Genomic DNA, 24159 nt, shown 5'->3' with positions numbered 1-24159 from the left:
AAAAATAGATTAGAAAATCCTTAAATAAAATCCTTAAATAAAATTTAAATGGAATTGTGTGTTTTTTTATGAACAGAAGCAGAATATGTGCTATATGTGGATGACTAACAGGGTGTGTTTACATAGCCTGTTGTTGGTCTGAGGTAAAAAGGGGGTAATGGGGCTGGTTAGCAGAGTTTAATGTGCAGTCTTTCCTTCACGGAATGCTGCTAAAAACAATAACTTTCTCACCCTCCTGGTGGGGGCAGTACGTAAGTTGCTTCTCTCCCGGGGGCCCAAATAGGAAGAAAAGGGCCGAACTCGGTGAGTGAGCAAAATAGAATTTATTAGGTACAGAAAACAAAGTCAAAATAACACTCACAGTACAGCTTTAAAACAGCCCAGCATCAGCCTGATCGTCCGGTGATATTCCTCTCACCAGTACAGCTCCCGTGGTCGCGTCCGACGGCGGGACCGGAAGAGGAGGTCTTACCGGATGTCAGCAGGCTGGCTGGGTCCTTCAATCAATGGGCTCCGGCAGGGAACAACTAGTTTCGCAATAATGCTTCGTCAGGTTCCTGCCGGATGCCCTGTGTCTTCCCTCTTTATAAGCAAATACCTAATTGATGATTGGATTGGTCATCAATTGGTATTGGTACAATTAAATAATAAAATGTAAAAACGACCTTTATTGAGTGTTGGGTGTTGGACTAATGCCCAATAATATGAAAGACCAATAATGCTAAACTCTAAATACATACATAAATATGTTACAAGTAGTGACAATGTTATACACAGTAGATAATTATGCACACATGATCTCTATCAGTTCTATGAGACCTTCCCTCGCTCGAGGTGGAGGCAATTAGTAATCTACAGACATCTTTAAACAAATCTCTTAAAATTGGTAGCAGGTGCAGCACAATACATTGTGAAGTAAACCTCTAAGTAATTCCTTCAGCAAATTAATTTCATACCTAAAGTGGCCCTTGCACTTAGAACTTCTGTGATGTGTGACATTTAAACTAAATGCAAAAGAGCTCATGCTCAGATGGATGGATTTTAAGTGATATATAAAAAAATATAAAATAATAAAATAGGAATATAAAAATGTGTTGTAAATAAAAATATTGTATAGATGAATATATGTGTAATTGGGGCTACCATATGGTATCGCTTATATGTTTAGACTATCTGTCCTGAAAAATATATATATATATGGTGTATTACCCAGGTTTAGGTGATATATGTTAAAAAGTACCCCTGTGTGTTTCTTGACTCCCCCTTGTGGTTAGTTTGGAGAATGTCAATGGTGGCCGGAATAGAATTGGAGTAGAATTATTCCTACAAATGTGATAGTTCAGTAATTCAAACATAGTGATCAGTAATTTAATGATGTATGGAACTTGGATGTATTTTCAGTATGGTTCATTGGGGATTTGACCCCACGATCATATTAGGCCTTACTTAAAAGCAGAGTGATAAGTTGGCTGTGCTATACAGAGGCAGATGGACCTCATGTACTTGTTTGCACATATGCGATCAGAGAGAGTACAGAATTCTGCAATGAGAATAACAAATGTGGGTAAAGAGTATTGGTGTGTTACCCAGGCTTAGGTGAAATGTTAAAAAGTATTAAAAAGTATCTCAATAATTGAGAAATGTGGGGTACTTGAATTCTTAGTGTGTGTTTCTAGTATTTCATTGGGGATTTGTCCCCACGATCATATTGGCCCTCACTCAAAAGCAGTGTGATAAGTTAACTGTGCTACGCAGAGGCAGATAGATTTCATATACTCGTTGGTGCATATGTGAACATAGAGAACGTAAACATAGAGATTACAAAATAATATAATTGTGTACGGTTAAGCGAATGAAAGTGAATCATCCAATTGCGAAGTTACTGGTTCCAAATTCGGGAAGGGGATTGAGAGAAAGAAGAGAAGAAGGGAGAGAAGAAGAGAAACGTGATTAGTGTGTTAAATATACATGTTTCATTCAAGAAAAGCCCCAATGTCGATGTCAATGTTAAGTCCTTGGGGTGCTAGCGTCTTTAGTTTATAAATCCATAGTGTCTCCTTTCTTGCTAGTTTTGTAAGTCTATCTCCCCCTCTCCAAAGGGGAGGAATCTGTTCTATGGCTCTATATGTCAGGCCTGAGGGGTCCCCCTGATGCTGTAGTGAAAAATGTTTTGACACGCTGTGGGTCATAACCTGTCGTCGGATGTTACCAATATGTTCCAATATACGAACCCTCAGTGGTCGGCTGGTGCGGCCGACATACTGAAGTCCACAGGGGCAGCTTAGTAAATAGACCACGTGGTCACTCTTGCAATTGATAAAGTGCTTTGTTTTAAATTGTTCGCCTGTTACATGTGATGAAAAGTCTATTTTGTCGTTTGACCCTTGTTTGCAAGCTTTGCAAGTACTGCACTTATAAAAACCTTTGGCTGTTGATAGCCAATTCTCGTCCCTTTTGGAGTTATCAGTTCTAAATAGGCTGGGTGCTAATTTATTCTTTATATTATCTGCTTTTTTAAAGATGACCTTGGGTCTTTCTGGGAGGTAGTTTCTAAGGCTGTCATCTCCTTGTAGAAGGTGCCAGTGTTTATTAAGAATTTGTTGTATTTTGCCTGAATCCTGGCTGTATTGAGTTAAAAATGCGACGTTAAAATTTTCTATCGGTTGTTTTTGTGTTGTTTTTAGGATATCTCGTCGTTGTAGGAGACCTGTCTTCTTAATGGATTCATCTAGTGAGTTTTTGTTGAATCCTTTGTTAATAAACTGATTTTTTAAAATGTCTGCTTGTTCTTTAAAAGTGTTACCGTCACTGCAATTCCGCCTGATACGGCGGAATTTGCCTGGTGGTATGTTAGATAGCCATTTTTTGTGGTGGCAGCTTGTTCTCAGTAGGTAGTTGTTGCAGTCTACTTTCTTGAAAAATGTTTTGGTTTTGAGAGAACTGTTCTCGACATAGATGGTTAGATCTAAAAAATCTACAGAGATGGGGTTTGTGCAGGCCGTGAATTTTAGATTGATTTCGTTGTCATTGATATATTCTAAGAACCGTTTTAGATCCTCCTCGCTACCTTTCCAGATGAAGAAGATATCATCTATATATCTCCGCCAAAGCGCCAGATCTGCGCTAAATTCATGTGTTGACCAGATTTTGTCCTGTTCCCAGGCGTCCATAAAAAGATTGGCGTAGCTTGGTGCAAATTTCGTGCCCATTGCGGTTCCGCATTTTTGTAGGTAGTACTTTCCATCAAAGTTAAAAAGGTTATGTTTTAAAATAAAGTTAATACTCTCTAGAATAAAAGATTTCTGTTCTATAAGAACGTTTGGGTCATTGCTTAATGTCCTATCAATGGCTGAAATACCATCCTCGTGGTTAATGGATGTGTATAGTGATGTTACATCACATGTGCATAGTATAAAATCTGGGCTCCATGCTGTTTGTTCTATCAGATTGATAGTTTGTGTGGTGTCTCTGAGGTATGATTTCATCCCCACGACGTAAGGTTGTAGGGAAATGTCTATGTATTCTGACAGTCGTGAGGTGAGAGAGCCTATACCCGAAATGATCGGTCTTCCTGGTGGGTCTATCAGACTTCTGTGTATTTTGGGAAGGAAATAGAAAATCGGCATCACGGGGAATTTGACATTCAAGTATTCATATTCCTTGGTGTTTATTACCCCTATTTCTTTACCCTTGTCTAGGTGTTTTGAATATTCTGTACAGAAATTCTTATGGGGATTTATTCTTAGACTCTCATATGTAATAGCATCTGAGAGGATCCTGTCTGCTTCTTTTTTATAGTTGGTAGTATCCATGATCACTACGCCCCCCCCCTTTATCTGCTTGTTTGATGGTTATTGATTTATCATCCTCAAGTTTTTTGAGCGCAGTCTTTTCTTTAAGTGTTAGATTATGTTTTATTTTACTTCTTTTGCTATCGGTAAGTTTTTCGAAGTCTTCTTCTATTTTCTGGTGAAATGTCTCGATATTATGGCTCTTAGCCCAGCTTGGATAGAATTTAGATTTTTCTTTGAGAGTTGTGTGTTTGAATGTGTTTTCATCTATTGTTGTAGGTGTACTGTTACTTGTGATTTCCCTACTTTGTGCGTCTTTGGATAGGAAGAATTTTTTTAGGGTCAGTTGTTTTATAAATTTATGTGCGTCTATGTATAGATTGAAACCGCTGGCTACAGCGGCTGGAGCGAAGTTAAGGCCCTTTTTGATGAGGCTACATTCATCAGCATTCAGACTTTTATTGCTAAGATTGAAGATGTTACTGGTTTCTATTGTGTTGCTGTTATTGTTTTTTATATGTAGCCCTTTTTGTGAACCGCCTGACCCACCCAATCTCACATTGGCCCCTCGTGGTCTAACCGGTTCCTTTCCCCGCAACACACCTGCTCTAAGGGACTACTGGTAACTGCGTAACACCTGTGGCTCCAGGAGATCTGAGCCTCCGCTAGCTGGGAGCCTGGGGAAACATTTACCATTACCTGGTGCAGCGCCTCCACTTACCCAGGATCCCCGTTATGAAAGATAGCCCTGGGTAAGAAATACAATAACACTCATATATAATACTAACACTTTAGAAAGCAGTACACAACCTCATAACCTTATGCTCTATCCGCATTACCTCGGCCCAATGTCTGGTGTTCCCACCCAGTGTCCTGTGATCCCCCACACCCAATGTCCCGTACTCCTACGGAGGTCGTGGGTGACTGCGCAGTCACTAAATTAAGCTAGGGCCCAGTTGGTGCACTTATATACTTCAGAGGTACCTTCCGAGCACTCCGATGCTCGGGCCTGCAACTCTCTTCTAAAAGGGTCAGACGTCCGTCTGATCCTATCCAGGTACTTCTCTCCGTGGACCCCAACGGGGGTCCCACCGCTTCCCGGGAACAGCAACCGAATCACGGCAACACCAACCGCATCACGGGAACAGCAACCACCGCTATCCCTAACTAACGCTATCAGGACAGGAACCCTAACCTAGAGCCTGTCCCTGATGAACCGCAACCTGGGATGGCTTGGGGAAAACTCCTAGGGCCTGTGGAACAATAACCTGCCCCCCCCCCCTCCACTAGCTACCCAGTCCTATCTGTAACTCTCTAGCTACTCCTAACTACCAGATGCTAACAGCCTGCAGCAGACACACAGCTCTCACTGTCAGCCTGCAGGCATTCACCCACGCTGCACACACTGCGCCCAGCACATGCAGCGACACACACACACACAGCTGCACTCACACACAGCCACCTGAATCCCACAGCAAATCCACTGCTTGCACGCTGTGCCTATTTGCCAGTGCGCACAGCCCTATCCGCTGTGGCACTGCCAAACTGCACCTTCCGCACCTAAGGGTAACCTCCTTAGCTAAGGCCGTCCCTTTTCAGTTACCCCCTGCCCTTACCGGGAATTGGGGCCTGCCTGGGGACCTAAGGAGAACCCTTACCTGATGCAGGAGCCACGCGCTCCCTACACCCTTCCTACTCCTTCCTTCTCCTCTGCCTGACTGCCTGTGCAAAGCCCGGGAAATGTATCTCTTTTCCCGGGCTGAGCTTCCTCCAGCCCTATTGGCCGCAACGGAGCACCTGACCTCTGTCTCCCTATGCCTCCTGGGAATTGTAGTTCCCAGGGGGCTGCCTAAACACTGGGGCCGCGTGCGCGCTTCTCCCACGCATGCGCGAACGCCTAATGGCACCGCAACCTCACTATCCTCTTCCCTACTCTCGCGCGATCTCCCCCTAGCCCTGGGGTCCTATCTCGCGCTTGCCGCCTACTGCGCATGCGCGAACTAACGCGCAATGGCGGCGCCCTCTCCTTAAGCCGCCGGGCCGGTGGCAACGCGATCGCGGCCCTAGCGACGGCCCGATCGCGTCCCCGGCAACCGGCCTGCGCCGCAACACCTAGCGCTGCTCCCTCCACTGGCCCCCACCCTCGCGAAGTGCCGGCGGGTCCGTCGCAGCCTCCGGCGGCACCCGCTACCACACGGCACTCGCGGAGAGGGGCCAGAAAGCTCAAATTTACCTCGGGGCTACATATATATCACTTAAAATCCATCCATCTGAGCATGAGCTCTTTTGCATTTAGTTTAAATGTCACACATCACAGAAGTTCTAAGTGCAAGGGCCACTTTAGGTATGAAATTAATTTGCTGAAGGAATTACTTAGAGGTTTACTTCACAATGTATTGTGCTGCACCTGCTACCAATTTTAAGAGATTTGTTTAAAGATGTCTGTAGATTACTAATTGCCTACACCTCGAGCGAGGGAAGGTCTCATAGAACTGATAGAGATCATGTGTGCATAATTATCTACTGTGTATAACATTGTCACTACTTGTAACATATTTATGTATGTATTTAGAGTTTAGCATTATTGGTCTTTCATATTATTGGGCATTAGTCCAACACCCAACACTCAATAAAGGTCGTTTTTACATTTTATTATTTAATTGTACCAATACCAATTGATGACCAATCCAATCATCAATTAGGTATTTGCCTATAAAGAGGGAAGACACAGGGCATCCGGCAGGAACCTGACGAAGCATTATTGCGAAACTAGTTGTTCCCTGCCGGAGCCCATTGATTGAAGGACCCAGCCAGCCTGCTGACATCCGGTAAGACCTCCTCTTCCGGTCCCGCCGTCGGACGCGACCACGGGAGCTGTACTGGTGAGAGGAATATCACCGGACGATCAGGCTGATGCTGGGCTGTTTTAAAGCTGTACTGTGAGTGTTATTTTGACTTTGTTTTCTGTACCTAATAAATTCTATTTTGCTCACTCACCGAGTTCGGCCCTTTTCTTCCTATTTGGGCCCCCGGGAGAGAAGCAACTTACGTACTGCCCCCACCAGGAGGGTGAGAAAGTTATTGTTTTTAGCAGCATTCCGTGAAGGAAAGACTGCACATTAAACTCTGCTAACCAGCCCCATTATCCCCTTTTTACCTCAGACCAACAACAGGCTATGTAAACACACCCTGTTAGTCATCCACATATAGCACATATTCTGCTTCTGTTCATAAAAAACCACACAATTCCATTTAAATTTTATTTAAGGATTTTCTAATCTATTTTTAAGCTATTTTAGAAATATATTTTTTCATATATTTATATATTTATATATTTTTACTTTTAATTACCAAGGTTCTTTAATTCCAAAGAGTTTTAAGCTATTTTAAAAATATATTTTTCATACATTTTTAATTCCAAAGTTCTTTTGGCTGTATTGTACCGTTCGATTACTAAAACACTAATACCGTGTTCCATATCTTCCTATCCTCTTATCTCTACGTTTGAGCAAAATCCCGTGCGCTGACCAACCCTCCACCTCCACTGCAACTACAAGAAGATTCCGGGCTTTATCTTCTCTACTGGTCCAGCTGCAGAAAACAACAAGGGCAAGTATACACTACCCTTTCTTTCGTTACACACTACCACACAGGCAACATCACAAGCCTATACAAATAGGGAGCGCCCCAACCTCTTTTCTTTTTGTCACGGGGGTAATTTACCTGATAACATGCATAAAATATAGAATGTATGTAATTGTATTTTTTCAGGTTTTTTTATTGTATTTAATTATTTTTATGTTTGTGATTGCTCATTGACTGATAATGTATTAATCTGTGCCCAGGGTACAGATAAATACAGTGACAGCCAATGCATTTTTTGGCAAATTCTTGTTTTCTATTGATTGTTATTTTTTCGATTTCTGTTTGTTTTGTATTGTTTAGATTAAATTGTTTTGTATTTTGGTTAGCTTGTTTTTTGAACATTTTAGGATTGGTAAGCATTTTAAATTATTTATTTATTTTGTTGGCTACTGGTTTAAATTAATTAATTGATTTGTTGGCTAGTGTTTTAAATTCATTATTTTTTTGTTGGTTAGTGCTTTTATTTCTTGAATTGGGCTGTTTAGGTGCTTGTGTATATCTTTTATTATTGTGTATTTTTGTCCTTCATGCTTTTTATTAGAGTGACCAGTGACTGCTATAGTGGCTTATCATGCCCTTATTATATGGTATGATGTACCACTATGCTATTCAATGGGTAGAGAGTGGGTATAGTGGGCCCGGGGTGGGTGGTTAGGCCTCCCGGGTGAGTAGCGGGGGACGGGGGTTAACCCCTTAATTACTATAGCGGTTATACTGTAAATCGCTAATGGGTTAGGGGCCATTAGATTGTATTTTTTCTTGTATTTATGCTGCCATTTGAGGACATGGACCTGCAGTATGCTGACGAGCATGCCCTTCATGATGGCAGGGGTAAGTTGAATTTAGTTTTATTTTATTGTTGATAGCTGGCTAATGTTTGATTTTATAATGGGCAAATGCACTATTATCAATAATTGGATAATAGAAATTTTGACAAACACACTGAACCCCAGCAAGCTCATTTTGGGAACCCCTGAACTGGGTCTGCCTTGTCGTGTCTCACAGGCTTACAATGCTTTAGCCAAAGGGTTAAACTAAATTACCCTTTTTCAAGAGAATATATAAGTATTTTACTGTGTATTTTTGTCATATTGGATGTAGCATTTGGCTTCTCTGTTGCTTGTTGTAATAGTAATTTTGCCCAATACTGTACTGTATGTGTTTGGGGGGGGCTGGGGGGGTGTTGAGGGTAGAGGAGGTTGGTAGTAGGGTTGTTGTCTTTATTTTTGTTTCTTGGGGGTAGAGGGATTGGGTGAAGGGGGTAATAGCCCAAAGGATGGATGTTTAGGCCTTCCGAGGGGTAGCGGGACTGGTTAACCCCTTCATTACCATAGCAGTTCCCACCGCTATGGCAGTGGAGGGGTTAACTCCTCTGCAACCTTCCAGGCAGGCCTGGGACTACTACCCCCTTCATCCACTCACTCTGCCCAAAGAACCAGGCTATTGGGGTTTAACCCCTTCATTGCTTTAGCGGATGGCCGCTAAGGCAGTGGCGTAGCTAGACATGTGCGGGCCCCCGGGCAAAAAGAGTTTCAGGGCCCCCTCATGTCTCTGCCTCTCTCTCTCTGCCTCTCTCTCTCTTTCTGCCCCCTCTCTCTCTGCCCCTGTTTCTCTGCCCCTCTCTCTGCCTCTCTCTCTCTCTGCCCCCACCCTCTCTCTCTCTCTCTGTCTCTTTCTGCACCTCTCTCTCTCTCTCTGCCTGCCTGTCTCTCTCTCTTTTCTGTGGTCTCTCTCTCTGTCTCTGGGGTCTCTCTCCGGGGTCTCTCTTTCTCTCTGGGGTCTCTTTCTCTCTCTGGGGTCTCTCTCTCTCTCTCTGGGATCTCTCTGGGGTCTCTCTCTGTCTCTGGGATCTCTCTCTCCTCTCTGGGGTCTCTTTCTCTCTCTGGGGTCTCTTTCTCTCTCTGGGGTCTCTCTCTCTCTGGGATCTCTCTCTCTCTCTCTCTGGGGTCTCTCTCTCTCTGAGGTCTCTCTCTGGGGTCTCTCTCTCTCTCGGGGGTCTCTCTCTCTCTCCCTCTGGGGTCTCTCTCTCCCTCTGGGGCCTCTCTCTCTCTGGGGTCTCTCTCTCTGGGGTCTCTCTCTCTCTGGGGTCTCTCTCTCTCTCTGGGGGTCTCTTTCTCTCTCTCTGGGGTCTCTTTCTCTCTCTGGTGTCTCTCTCTCTCTCTCTGGGGTGTCTTTCTCTGGGGTCTCTCTCTCTCTCTCTCTCTCTGGGGGCTCTCTCTCTCTAGGGGCTCTCTCTCTCTGGGGGCTCTCTCTCTAAGGGGGTCTCTCTCTCTCTATGGGGTCTCTCTCTCTGGAGTCTCTCTCTCTCTCTCTGGGGTCTCTCTCTCTCTCTGGGGTCTCTCTCTTTCTCTGGGGTCTCTCTCTCTCTGTGGTCTCTCTCTTTGGAGTATCTCTCTCTCGGGTCTCTGTCTCTCTGGAGTCTCTCTCTCTCTGGGGTCGCTCTCTCTCTCTCTGGGGTCTCTCTCTCTCTCTGGGATCTCTCTCTCTGGGGTCTCTCTCTCTCTCTCTGGGGTCTCTCTCTCGTCTCTCTCTCTCTCTCTCTGGAGTCTCTCTCTCTCTCTCTGGGGTCACTGTCTCTCTCTCTGGGGTCTCTCTCTCTCTCTCTGTGATTTTTCTCTCTGGGGTCTCTCTCTCTCTCTCTGGGGTCTCTCTCGTCTCTCTCTCTCTCTCTGGGGTCTCTCCCTCGCTCTCTCTGGGGTCTCTCTCTCTCTCTGGGGTCTCTTTCCCCTCCCTCTCACCTTTCACAGCCAGTCTCTCAGGCTGCTGCTCTAGCACGCTGCTCTACTTGAGGCCCTGCCCCCTGACCCAGGCCCCACCCACCTGCAGAAGAAGGGATTTCCCTCTGTGCTCCCTGCCCACTGCAGGGAATTAATGTGCGGACCTGGAGCCGGGCTGCCGAAAGGGGGGGAAAGTGAGCCCCCCGAGAGCATGGGCCCCCAGGCTTTGCCCGGGCTGCCGGGCTATAGCTACGCCCCTGCACTAAGGTAATGAAGCTGTTTTAATATACATTTTAATACTAGTGTAGATGAGCAGGGGGTCTCCGGAGCAGAACTGCATTGTTTTCAGGTCCGGGCGTCCCCTGCTTCCCGAGATACAGGCCCTATTATGGGGTGCCGTTATCTCATATGCATTTTCTTCCCACCGTCATGTGATGCGAGAGTTCTAGTAGGTCATGTGACCGGTAGGGTGACAGATTGCTACAGCATGTTTTGCCCAGAGACAGAGAGGGGAAAAGGTTGACACCCTCTGGGTAGATAAGGGGGGACTGGTCTGTACAGAGGGAGAGTGTGCTGAGGCAGAGAGTGCTAGGTGCCTGGTGCAGACAAAGGTTCCCATGCTGCAGGGAGCAGGGCTATAGCCCAGGTTTATGTAGGGATCTGGGTCTAAGCCTGCGTCATCCTTAGCCAGGGTTAGGTTGGTTCCTGGGAGTAACTGCAGGCAAAGGGGGAACTGCTGCATGAGAGAGATACTGAAAACGGGTCCTATTTATGCTGTTGCCTCATGCTCAATAAAGCAAGCATCCTGTTAAATGTTCCTGGCGCCCTGTTCTACTTATTCTACTCCTCACTGAAGGCCTAGGCCTGGATCCACTGGAGAAGCCCTGAGACAAAAGGTAAAACTGGCTGAGCTACACTACGCTGAAGCAGGTAGAAATCCTGTCTGCAGTGCAAGGACAGACTGAATACTTGTACACCCTATCACCTGCAACCAGGGGGGATATGGGTGTTACAGTACATAGGATTTTTACAGACCCAGTCCCTGCACAGATGAGCTTACACTCTGTTTTGGTACCTATGGCACGGTGAGATTAAATGACCTGCCCAAGGTCACAAGGTAGAAATAAGCAAGACTTTTATTTTAAGGTTGATTGAATCTTTCTAAGGATGCTAAATACACAGAAGGTATAAAAAACATTTTTTTGTGCAGCTACAGTAGGTTTGTACTTAGTAGTAAACCTTACATTATGTTTACCATTTAGGGACCATCAGTTTGGCTTTGATCATGGCTTAGCATAGTAAAATTGTAAAGAGCATCAGTATTACCAGACAAAGCTACTACATTAAAAAAAAACACTGATCAGTAGAATTGTGCCAACCAGCTATTTCCAACAAATAACCTTAACCAAAATGTTATCATTTCATCATAGATTTAACTTTTGACCCCTTTTATGTCTTGCAGCCAAATTCACATTTGTTGGGGCTTACAGAAGAGATGGAATATTTCTTGGAAAAAGAAATATCTCTGCATTTTTCTAGTGTCTCGTGGGGTAATGGAACTTCTCAGCCAGGTAAATGGAAATGATGGAAGATGCAGACTTCAACAAAACTCATCTGTGTACTGTAGCATTTTTAAACACATTGGGTTATAGTTATTAAGCAGTGCTAAGCCAGAAGACACATTGGTGATCATTCACCTGAATGGGCTGTAATGTATCTTTTGACTTATCATCACTTAGTAAATATTGTCCTTTACGTTACAGAATTATTTGGTTCCATTTAAATTTGATTTGATACTAAGGAATTTATATTGGGCACGTTATGTAGGTAGGTGTTCTTTAAAGCCACATGTCTGCTGGAGGATCAAAGGTGTACGTCTCGTAATCATTGCATTGCGTTTAATCTCTTAGGGGGTAAATCAATTTACTCTGTAATGGCCATTTGGACCATTACCCAAAAACTCTGTCATTTTTGGCCGATAACATCCCAAACGTTCACTTTGGAGCATATTGCAATCCCCCTTAGTCTATTCAGTACAAAAGGGGCCTTGAAGCAGCAAAGAGAGATACATGATTTGTGTTGTGATTGGCTTTTCACACAAGATCTTCATAGAGAGCAAGTGGTAGGGTGACCAGTTGTCCCGGTTTAGCCGGGACAGTCCTGTTTTTTTAATAGCTGTCCCGGTTTTTTAATGGCTGTCCCAGCTGCCCTGCATTCTTTAAAATGTCCCAGTTATTTGTGGCTGTTCCGGTTTTGGCCATCAGAGCAGGTGGGGGGGCAGCAGAGAGCAAAGAATGCTGGCAGAGAAGAGAGCAGGAACAGAGCGGAGGCCGGTCTGACTACTGCTGCTGCAGAGGGTGGGGGCGGGGTTAGTGGCAGCGGAGCCTCAGCAGTGAGACAGTGGGAGCTTCGGTGTCTGCTCAAGATGGCTTCCCTCCCCCCCACTCCCATGTTCCACAGAGCCAGGTAGGGACCAGAATGAACACACACACAACACACAAGGGATGAGACATGAGAGGCAGCTTGGGGGATAGAGACAGCACAGGGGAGAGAAAGCACGGGGCAGAGAAAGACAGCACCGGGGAGAGAGGGAGACAGCACGGGGGGGAGAGAGAGATAGCACGGGGGGGATAGAGAGACAGCTCGGGGGGGAGAGAGACAGCATGGGGGGAGAGACAGCATGGGGGGGAGAGAGACAGCACGGGTGGGGAGAGACAGCACAGGGGAAGAGAGACAGCACGGGGGGTGAGAGACAGCACGGGGGGAGAGAGAGACAGCACGGGGGGGAGAGAGACAGCAAGGGGGGGAGGGAGACAGCACAGGGGGGAGAGAGACAGCACGGGGCGGAGAGAGAGACAGCATGGGGGGGAGGGAGACAGCATGGGGGGAGAGAGAGACAGCACGGGGGAGAGAATGGGGTTTGTGTGTAAGAAGGGGAGACAGAGAGGGGCGGAGAGACATAAAGGAGACATAAAGCGCAGTTGGTGATGTCATATGTTTTTAAATATTTTTTTTAATGTGTCCCGGTTTTAACTTTTGTAAATCTGGTCACCCTAGCAAGTGGTTGTTTGTACTTCTATACCTCTATGCAGTTCCTTGTTACACTAATTATTATGGCACCTGTCCAATATCAAAAATAAAACAAGGATCACACTGACGCACACACAGCAAAGTAACACACAGCAAACTGCCACACAAACACACACTGCAATATGACACACAAATGCAGTGGCAGCTGCCTCCTCTTCATGACGATATGGAGAGCAGGGGCAGGCAGAGCCCTGCAGCGCTCTGCCTCAGTCCCGCCCCCAGCCCCCACGCCCTGCCCGCTCGCCCGCCCCTCCCAGACTCCTGACCACTGTTGCCACCGTCTATTGAAGGCCAACCCCGGGATAAATGTATATTTTTTATATATTTATTTCTCTTAGCAGCGTCTTCTGGCACCCTCCCAAGCAATGCCCGTCAACCTGCACAATGTCAAGGCGCCGCTTTGCCATGACAACAGGACGCTACGTGGCATCACGCGGCGGCAAGTTGCCATGACAACGGGACAGCTTATGGTGCCAAAGCGTCACATAACTCCACGTTGTCATGGCAACGTAACGTCGCGTAACATTGTGATGTCACAGAGCACCTCGTTGTCATGGCAACGTGGCACCATTTGACGTTGCGCAGCCATGTTGACCGGATTTGCAGGAAGAGATGCCGCTGCCACCCGGAGATTTACCAGGTAAACCCGGAACCCGGAGCTACATGGTCGAAACCAACCTGGACTGGTGGCAGCCCTGACCCCTGACCCGTGACCCACGCTGCTGCAGCAGCTCACAGACCCGCCTCTGGTTGAGTATAATCTTTGTTTTGGTAAATTAAGTATTCCTCCTTTTGCAAAATCACTGGATTACATGATCATAGATTATTAACAAAGCAGCACAGACATCCTAACCCAACGTGTCACAGTGCCTTTTGCCAGCAGGTGGGGCTAAAACATTAATACTGTAACACTATCTAGTATCTACATATAAATATGTATTAAGTTATGGTGAGTGAAAAATGCAACTAGAAACCTCCACCGTATTGCGTATAGCAAATAAAAAGATCACTTGTGAGCACATTCACATGTTTTTCACCCACCATAACTTAAAACGTGATGGTAAACCCTACAGTCTTGAAAATGCAAAGCCAGCAGTACAACCAACTTCACACGGATGATACCCATTAAGGTTGAAACATGTCTATCTTGAAGCTAGGGTCACGTGTTGAGGTATGAATAGCTTCAGTTAGCTTTAACTCATGTCTTCCCTCTTCCAAAGCATGACAAGTCCTTAATGTCTTTCTTAACTTTATTGCAGGAGTAGAAAACACAGGAACTTGTAGGTGTAGTGTAGGCAGAGAGTGCTTCTCTATGTGGGATGCTTCTATGAGGTTAGACTATGGTAAGAGAGAAAGGCCTTACCAGGGGTGGATGCAGACAGGTCTGTACTCACTGTGATCTAGGGTGGAAAAGGAAGTGAGGAGAAATGTGGGTAAAGGGAATAGCCTTGGGACAGACTATCTTGAACAAACAGGAGGGGGGGCAGAATAGCCCATTCTGGTGAGGATCTCAGAGGCTGCAGTAGCAGCTCACTGATTTCATGCCCAGAGGCAAGAAATGCAACATTGTTGCATGTCACACAGGCACAGTATGTGTATGCAAACTCCATGCAGCTGAAAATAAAACTGACAGGCAGAACTGCAAGGAAAAAAAGGGGGGGGGGGGTGAAACAGTGCAGTTCGTGTTCCATGACAATGTCTGTGAGTGGTTTCTCTGGCTTTGCATCTGATTCCCATGCTGTGCTTTAAAGCTGTGTTAACAGCGAGCATCAGCTTACTTAGGCTCCATGTAACAATGTTTTTTCAGACTAAAGGTGACACATTGTGTGCTCATTTGCATGTAATTTCCCAGAATCCCTTGCTGCAGTGGAAGCACTGTATGCTGGGGATAATGGTGAAAGGCAGGGTTGCAGACCTGCCTAAGACATCTGAATGTGCTCACAAGTGATCTTTTTATTTGCTATAAATATGTAGATAGTGTTATTAATGTTTTAACCCCACCTGCTGGCAGATGGCACTGTGATACGTTGGGGATATATATAATAGGGGACCATGTTAAAAGGTTTTGAAGCAAAAAGTGTGCTCATTTGCATGTAATTTCCCAGAATCCCTTGCTGCAGTGGACCACTGTGTGCTGGGTGATAATGGTGAAAGGCGGGGTTGCAGACCTATGACATGCAAATGAGCATACAGTAATATTTCCATTTGCTATATGCTTTACTCTGGTCGGTTTTTGTCACATTTTTTACCCACTATAACTTAACTGTGTGTGTGTGTGTGTATATATATGAAAATTGTTTGATTGTTAGTAGATGTGGGGATTCTCATTGGTCCCTCGGTCTGCCCGCCCATGGCCCGCCTCCCCCACGGGTCTCATTGGCCAAGAGGTACGCTGACCATTACGGACACCTCCTCCACTGTGACACGCCTCCCCCACAGCTCTCATTGGCCAAGAGGTACGCTGACATCACGGACACACCTACTCCACAGACAGTCTCACCCCTGCAGACTCACCATAACACTCTGACACTCTCTCCCTGCTGAATCACCCCTGCGGACTCAGCCACCCACCTTGGTAAGTTTAACACAGTCCACGCTCTCACAAATTACCATATCAGCACTCCCCTTACTGCCTCTCTGCTATCCTGCACCCTCAGCTATGTCCCCGCTTATCCCATCAGCAGCCCGCTTACTGTGTCAACCGCTACTGTCATGTCCACCCCGCCTCTTACCCGGCCACGCCACCGCTCACAAATAACTCCCTCCGCACCTGCTTACTCTCTGCACCGCTTAGCCTTCCCGCCCGCTCCGCAATGGCCACCATTACGGCCAATGGCCACGCCACCGCTCACAAATCAACACGCATACTATTTTAAAATGGCCGCCTTCCCGCCAAACACAATCTTCTCCCACATCTGCCACCATCATCATGAAGTGAAACAGATAATATTGCGCTCATAAGTGACCTGTGATATATATAAGTGATGATTATAAAGGTATTAAATACAACCTGATAAAGTGTGGTTTTATGCTGCTGGTCTGATGGGAATGGCTCAAACACCAGGCTATATGGAAACAAAGAAAAGACAGCGCAAAAAAACCATAGTGTAGTAAATTCAATTAATATTTCAATTAATGCACGTACATCAATGAAAAAGGGTTAATAGCATGACATGTTTAGGGACATGTTACCACTCAGCAGGGACAGCCAGACACCGATGCAGAAATCTTTACACGTTCACCCTCTTTGCTGCTGGCATCCAGGGAGACTCTGTGCTGCTCTGTGTTGGCGAGCCGTGTTGAAGGAGCTCCAGACAGAGGATCGGGAGAGATGGTCTCAACTCACTTCCTTGTTACTCCACGCTGGCGTGTGACGTCATCCAGCGGCGTCTCTCAGCCTGTCGCGTCTCACACGTGTGGATCGGGAGAGATGGTCTCAACTCACTTCCTTGTTACTCCACGCTGGCGTGTGACGTCATCCGGCGGCGTCTCTCAGCCTGTCGCGTCTCAAGCGTGTCACTCCTTTAGCGATATTCGTTCGAGTGGTAGCAAAATGTCCCAGACAAGTCCCACAGAGAACTAATGTCCAAATAAGTAGCCACAATGGAAATAATTGTAAAAAATATAGGAACGCGCCCTCTCCTACGCGTTTCGTACTTTCGTACTTCGTCAGGGAATATAGGAGGAGGTTCCAGGGCGGTTCATATACTCGTGGCTGAGCTCTGATTGGCCCCAACTGGATGAGCTCAACTCCCCCCACCTGGAGAGAGTGACACTCCTCCCGTGGAGAAACCTAATCAGCACAATACAAACGAACTGACAATCTAACATAAGAACAACATGGGTTAAAAAACACTTTTAAAGATACAATTTTAATGGCATACCGTAATGCATAAAAGAGACTCTAAAAAACAAAGAGACAAGAATTAATCATAATAAAATTACATATTAAAAGATGTAAAGTGCTTTAACTAATTCCCACAATTTTATAAATAAAATGCCCTAAATGTAAATAATGTATTGAACGAGTATACATATTGGATAATGGTCGAGGAACAGATCTTGGAATGTGGACATCAATAAAATTAGTCCAGAGAGAAGAGATTAAAAAAATACAGAAAATAAAAATGAAATCACTGGTACTGTAAAATGTTTAAGTTTAAAAGAGAGACCATACATCGATCTCCTCATTAAGACCTTGGGGAGACAGGGTCTGGAGTTTGTAAATCCAGAAACTTTCTTGTTTGGATAGTTTTTTATCCCTGTCTCCACCCCGTCTTCCTGTGGGTACAGTCTGGATCCCTACGTATGTCAGAAAAGAAGGGTCACAATTATGTTTGATTTTAAAATGTCTGGACACGCTATGTTGTTCTAATCCTATTCTGATGTTTCTGGCGTGTTCTAAAATTCTGACTCTTAAAAATCTTTTTGTTCTCCCAACATACTGGTACCCACAGGGACATTGTAATAGATACACCACATAAGTGGATTTGCAGGATATGCAATCTTTCACAATAAACTGTTCTTTTGTTATATTAGATGTAAAAGTCTTGCGATTAGTATTTAACATTTTGCAGGCTTTGCACTTCCCACAGCAATAATTGCCGTTTGGTTTACATGGCATCCATGATGGCTCCAGAGATGTATTTTTTGGGGGGCCAATATCATTAGCACCGAGTGATATTGGCCCCCAAAAAAATACATCTCTGGAGCCATCATGGATGCCATGTAAACCAAACGGCAATTATTGCTGTGGGAAGTGCAAAGCCTGCAAAATGTTAAATACTAATCGCAAGACTTTTACATCTAATATAACAAAAGAACAGTTTATTGTGAAAGATTGCATATCCTGCAAATCCACTTATGTGGTGTATCTATTACAATGTCCCTGTGGGTACCAGTATGTTGGGAGAACAAAAAGATTTTTAAGAGTCAGAATTTTAGAACACGCCAGAAACATCAGAATAGGATTAGAACAACATAGCGTGTCCAGACATTTTAAAATCAAACATAATTGTGACCCTTCTTTTCTGACATACGTAGGGATCCAGACTGTACCCACAGGAAGACGGGGTGGAGACAGGGATAAAAAACTATCCAAACAAGAAAGTTTCTGGATTTACAAACTCCAGACCCTGTCTCCCCAAGGTCTTAATGAGGAGATCGATGTATGGTCTCTCTTTTAAACTTAAACATTTTACAGTACCAGTGATTTCATTTTTATTTTCTGTATTTTTTTAATCTCTTCTCTCTGGACTAATTTTATTGATGTCCACATTCCAAGATCTGTTCCTCGACCATTATCCAATATGTATACTCGTTCAATACATTATTTACATTTAGGGCATTTTATTTATAAAATTGTGGGAATTAGTTATAGCACTTTACATCTTTTAATATGTAATTTTATTATGATTAATTCTTGTCTCTTTGTTTTTTAGAGTCTCTTTTATGCATTACGGTATGCCATTAAAATTGTATCTTTAAAAGTGTTTTTTAACCCATGTTGTTCTTATGTTAGATTGTCAGTTCGTTTGTATTGTGCTGATTAGGTTTCTCCACGGGAGGAGTGTCACTCTCTCCAGGTGGGGGGAGTTGAGCTCATCCAGTTGGGGCCAATCAGAGCTCAGCCACGAGTATATGAACCGCCCAGGAACCTCCTCCTATATTCCCTGACGAAGTACGAAAGTACGAAACGCGTAGGAGAGGGCGCGTTCCTATATTTTTTACAATTATTCCCATTGTGGCTAATTATTTGGACATTAGTTCTCTGTGGGACTTGTCTGGGACATTTTGCTACCACTCGAATGAATATCGCTAAAGGAGTGACACGCTTGAGACGCGACAGGCTGAGAGACGCCGCTGGATGACGTCACACGCCAGCGTGGAGTAACAAGGAAGTGAGTTGAGACCATCTCTCCCGATCCTCTGTCTGGAGCTCCTTCAACACGACTCGCCAACACAGAGCAGCACAGAGTCTCCCTGGATGCCAGCAGCAAAGAGGGTGAACGTGTAAAGATTTCTGCATCGGTGTCTGGCTGTCCCTGCTGAGTGGTAACATGTCCCTAAACATGTCATGCTATTAACCCTTTTTCATTGATGTACGTGCAATACTCACCTTCACTTTATAAATATTAATTGAATTTACTACACTATGGTTTTTTTGCGCTGTCTTTTCTTTGTTACCATCATCATGACCCTGTCGACAAGTACAGAAAATGGCCGCCTTCACAAAATATTAAATACATATAAAAATGTATTTATAAATATTAATTGAATTTACTACACTATGGTTTTTTTGCGCTGTCTTTTCTTTGTTACCATCATCATGACCCTGTCGACAAGTACAGAAAATGGCCGCCTTCACAAAATATTAAATACATATAAAAATGCCCGCCTTACCGCCAAATAAAATCTTAAATCACTACCTTCCTTTACACACTTCATACGCTCAGCTGCCCGATTACTTCATGCATTCCTCAATCAAAATGTCCGCATTTACGCACACACCACACTTGCTTACTTCACGCCTGATAATTCCCGCCTTACCTCACACCGCTTCTCCTCACCACCCGCGGGCCCCGTTCTCTCTCCCCTCCCCTCAGCGGGGACCGCCGGGAGCGCCGGAGAGGGGTGGAGAGGGGGGAAACACGCGCAGGGGACAAGGGGGGGAGAGAAACACCGCCAGGGATGGGGGGGGAGGAAACAAACACCAGGGACGGGGGGGAACCGATCGCCTGGGATGGGGGGACTCACACACCCCCACCCAAGATTCACCCCCCACCACCCACCCAAGATTCACCCACCCACCCAAGATTCACCCCCCCCCAAGATTCACCCCTACTCAAGATCCACCCCCCCCCCCCACCCATGATTCAAAATGATTCACCCCCCCCCCACACACACAAGATTCACCTCACCCTACCACCGCAGATGACCACAATAGAGATTTCTCTCCCATGAATGGTTCTGTTTAAAATCCTGTAAGTGCACATTCTTATGGGTTGCTGATTTTTTAAATAAATGTACCTTATTTTTTACTCAGTTACGTGCCATGGAGCTTGCGCTTTTGTTTGTTTTTTGTTCATATTTTTATATATATAAATATATATATATATATACATACAGTATATATATATATATATATATATATATATATATATATATATATATATATATATATATCAAAAGACACACAGTGGCGCCACTTGATGAAGAGACAATATATATATATATATATATATATATATATATATATATATATATATATATATATATATAATAGAACTATATCAGTCCTAATATGGTAGAAAGAACATATAAACAGCAATAAATTAAAACAATACTAATCCACTCCCAAAGTGTAGTCCAGTCCAGAAGTTAAGCTTGAATAGGGTTAAGGGCAGCTTTCATATGGGAGAACCACATCCAAAGGAATCTAAAAAAACAAAAAGAGAGCGCACGGCCCATAGCGTAAAAAGCGTACAAATTTTAATATAAAATGTAGAGATGAGGGAAACAGGCTCACTCACAAACGAACAAGAATAAAAGGCATTTGAATATCACCACCACGGGAACCGCAAGATGTAACCTTCACAGCAGAGATGTTTTAAACGCTGTCGGCAGCTGCTCCAAATATTCAGACCTCATGGATCAAGTGATTGGAATCAATGAGGAAGTCCTGCGTTGTCCGTTTCTTCCTGCCAAATAAGTTCTAATCCGAACCTACACTGGGGTTTCAGGCAGCAGGGAAGGACATTCGCTACGAGCTGGCCGGCCCACAGTGATGACGTATCTCCGTCACTGCCCTCCTGACGCGTTTCGTCAGATAGACTGACTTTGTCAAAGGATGATGGAATCTTCCCTCAGACATAGATTTATACAGAAAAAGGGGGCAGGTTACTAGGCAACCAATGTCCAATCAGTTAAGGGAAACTTCCCTTCCTATATTGTTGTATAGTTCATACATAGAGATTCGCCGATTGGACTAATCAGAGAGAGAAAATCAGTAATTAATCATAATAATAAAAAGATAAAAAGGATGGCATTCAAAAATCTTATATTATACAATAATTAATAATAGATAAGAAGATAAACAAATCAACAGAAACAACAAGAATATTGATTATTTGCTGAGTGCAAAAGACTAGTCTAATGCACTCTGTCATAACATTTCCAATACTTACAATGACCAAGTGATATACTAGGTGTAAATGGATAGTGTATATAACTCACACAATTGATGAACATAATTATAAAGTAAAGTTCTATACGCATGAATCTTCATGTTGATTTATTCATATATAGACTAAACCCCTATTATATTCAATTGGTCATTGTAGTTAGCAAATGGATAGGAGAGAAAACAGAGGACTGGGGAAACAGGGCTGAATGGGTTATTTAAATACAGAAAACCCAACTCACACAATTGTACTTGTATCTAGAGACTCATTAAATCCACCAGGTGCTAGCGTAGCTAATTGGTAGATCCAATAAGTCTCACGTTTACATAATATCTTGAATTGATCACCCCCCAATGAGAGAGGTGAAACATACTCCAAGCCTATCATTTGTAATGAGATCGGATCCCTATTGTGAACTGTGTCAAAATGTCTGTAGATGCCATGACTGCTTACACCATTTAAAATGTTTCTTCGATGCTCAAGTAACCGAGCACAGAGAGGACGTGTGGTGTGGCCCACATATTGTTTGCCGCATCACACGTCAGCATGTAAATGACATACATACTTAAACAAGTAATTGACCCTAAAACTCTGTGTGTGCTACCTCTAACAGACTAGACGAACTGATCAGATGATGACAGATGTCCACAGGTGATGCAGCGTGACCTACCACACCTGTGATTTCCAGATGACCTCGTATTAGTTAAGGCAGATGTAGTCTTATTCTTAATTTTAGTCGGAGCCAGTATGTTTTTTACATTTCTGGCCTTCCGAAATATTACTGCCGCCTTATTTGGTAGGTGTGACCCCAAATAGGGGTCACACTTCAAAATATCCCAATGTTTATTGAGAATCCTACCAATAGTGCCCGAGGATTGATTGAAACCTGTAATAAATTTCAATGACATGGATGTGTCTATAGTTTGACTCTTTTTAAATTTAATTATATTATCTCGCTTCTGTCTCGACTTGACGAGAAGTGAAGATCTCTCTAAAGCCAAGACTTTATCAAATGATTGTTTAATAAGCTTTGAGTCAAATCCTTTGTCCTGAAATTTAGTCTCAAGCAGTTGTGATTGGGATATGAAGTCACCATCCTTGGTACAGTTTCTCTTCATTCTATAAAATTGGCCCAATGGAATGTTATTGAGCCACCGTGCAGGAAATGGGAAGGAGCGCACGATCCGATGGGAGCAAGGAGAGGACCAAATTCAAAAAATATAAATTTTATTATGTCATAGACCTAAAATCCAACGCGTTTCGAACGCTAGTGCGTTCTTTATAAATCATCCTTGATAAAGAACGCACCAGCGTTCGAAACGCATTGGATTTTAGTTCTATGACATAATAAAATGTATATTTTTTGAATTGGGTCCTCTCCTTGCTCCCGTCGGATCGTGCGCTCCTTCCCATTTCCTGTATCTACCACTACTAGAAGCTGCACATCCTGCCAGCCTTAAACCAAGGAACTGTGAGTACTTTATTGCTACAGGGTCACTTCCAATGAGACTGATCGTGTAGGGGTCATTCCTGCCCATTACCTGTCTTCAGGAGGTTTATTAACCCAATATTGCTAGCTACTATTTCTACTCATCATTATTGTTTCTGGATTACCCTTGGATACTGGCTTTGGCTATCATTGGTTATTTTACCTTGCATTTGAGCGCTTCTTCATCTCTATCTATCGAGCCACCGTGCAGCATGATTGCTGTCTGCATGAACGTATGTGTTAACACTAACCGGTTTGAAGTCTGTTTTTGTTATAATATTTAAATCTTCATCAACACCCAATACCAGATCCAAGAACACTACAGATTTAGATTGAATTTCAAAGGTGAACTTCAGACCTAAATCATTTTCATCAAATGATTTTAAAATATTTCTAAAGACATCCTCCTCTCCATCCCAAATTAATATTAAATCATCTATGAAACGGCCATAGTATACGAGACCCGCCCCAAGCCCAGCACACTGCCACACAGCGAACTCCTCCCAATAGCCCATGTACAGGTTAGCATAACTTGGGGCGAATCTCGTACCCATGGCCGTTCCACAGATCTGTAAATAATAGATCTCTTCAAGCAGAAAATAATTGTGTGTTAGTATAAATTTGATACTTTCAAGTAGAAACATCTTTTGATTTGAAGGGATGGTAGTATCCTGATTTAGCCAGAAGCTCACTGTATCAATACCCCTGGAATGCACTATGGACGTATACAAAGAGGAGACGTCACATGTAGCCCACAAATAAGTGGTCTTCCATACTATCCCAGAGATGGCATCAACGAAATGCAGTGTGTCCCTAATATGAGACCTTAATGCGGTCACATAAGGTTGGATATTGGATAATCCAGATATTGGAACAAACATGCCGTCATCGAGTCCACCCCCGAGATAATAGGCCTTCCAGGGGGATCGATGAGACACTTGTGAAGCTTCGGCAGATGGTAAAACACAGGTATACGAGGATGGATATTGTATAAGAACTTGAATTCTGATTTAGTAAGTATACCATCTATGTGCACTTGATCCAAAAGTTCTTTTAGTTCGATTTGGTATCTAGATGTTGGATCAGTAGGCAAGACAGTATAGGAGGCAGCGTCACCCAGGAGTCTTTTCACCTCCCGTAGGTACGCCTCTTTGTCCTGGATGACGATACCTCCCCCCTTGTCTGCCTGTCTTATAATGATATTCTCATTATTTTTGAGAGCATCTAAAGCAACCCGTTCAGGC

At 44.0% G+C, this 24159-nt stretch overlaps 1 protein-coding gene across 4 annotated transcripts in view; it reads left to right on the top strand.

Annotated features, from left to right (window-relative positions):
* The window catches only part of LOC142482401 (E3 ubiquitin-protein ligase RNF31-like), a 78986-nt gene that overhangs the window by 27942 nt on the left and 26885 nt on the right, over window positions 1-24159 (top strand). For all 4 annotated transcript variants that reach the window (XM_075583028.1, XM_075583031.1, XM_075583029.1 and 1 more), the window contains one exon: window positions 11616-11724. In XM_075583028.1, the coding sequence (XP_075439143.1) occupies window positions 11616-11724 (109 nt within the window). The remainder of the gene's footprint in view (window positions 1-11615; window positions 11725-24159) is intronic.

This window comes from Ascaphus truei, chromosome 2 (genome assembly GCF_040206685.1).
Source record: "Ascaphus truei isolate aAscTru1 chromosome 2, aAscTru1.hap1, whole genome shotgun sequence".
Taxonomy (NCBI): domain Eukaryota; kingdom Metazoa; phylum Chordata; class Amphibia; order Anura; family Ascaphidae; genus Ascaphus; species Ascaphus truei.
This window is presented reverse-complemented; position numbering and strand designations above follow the sequence as displayed.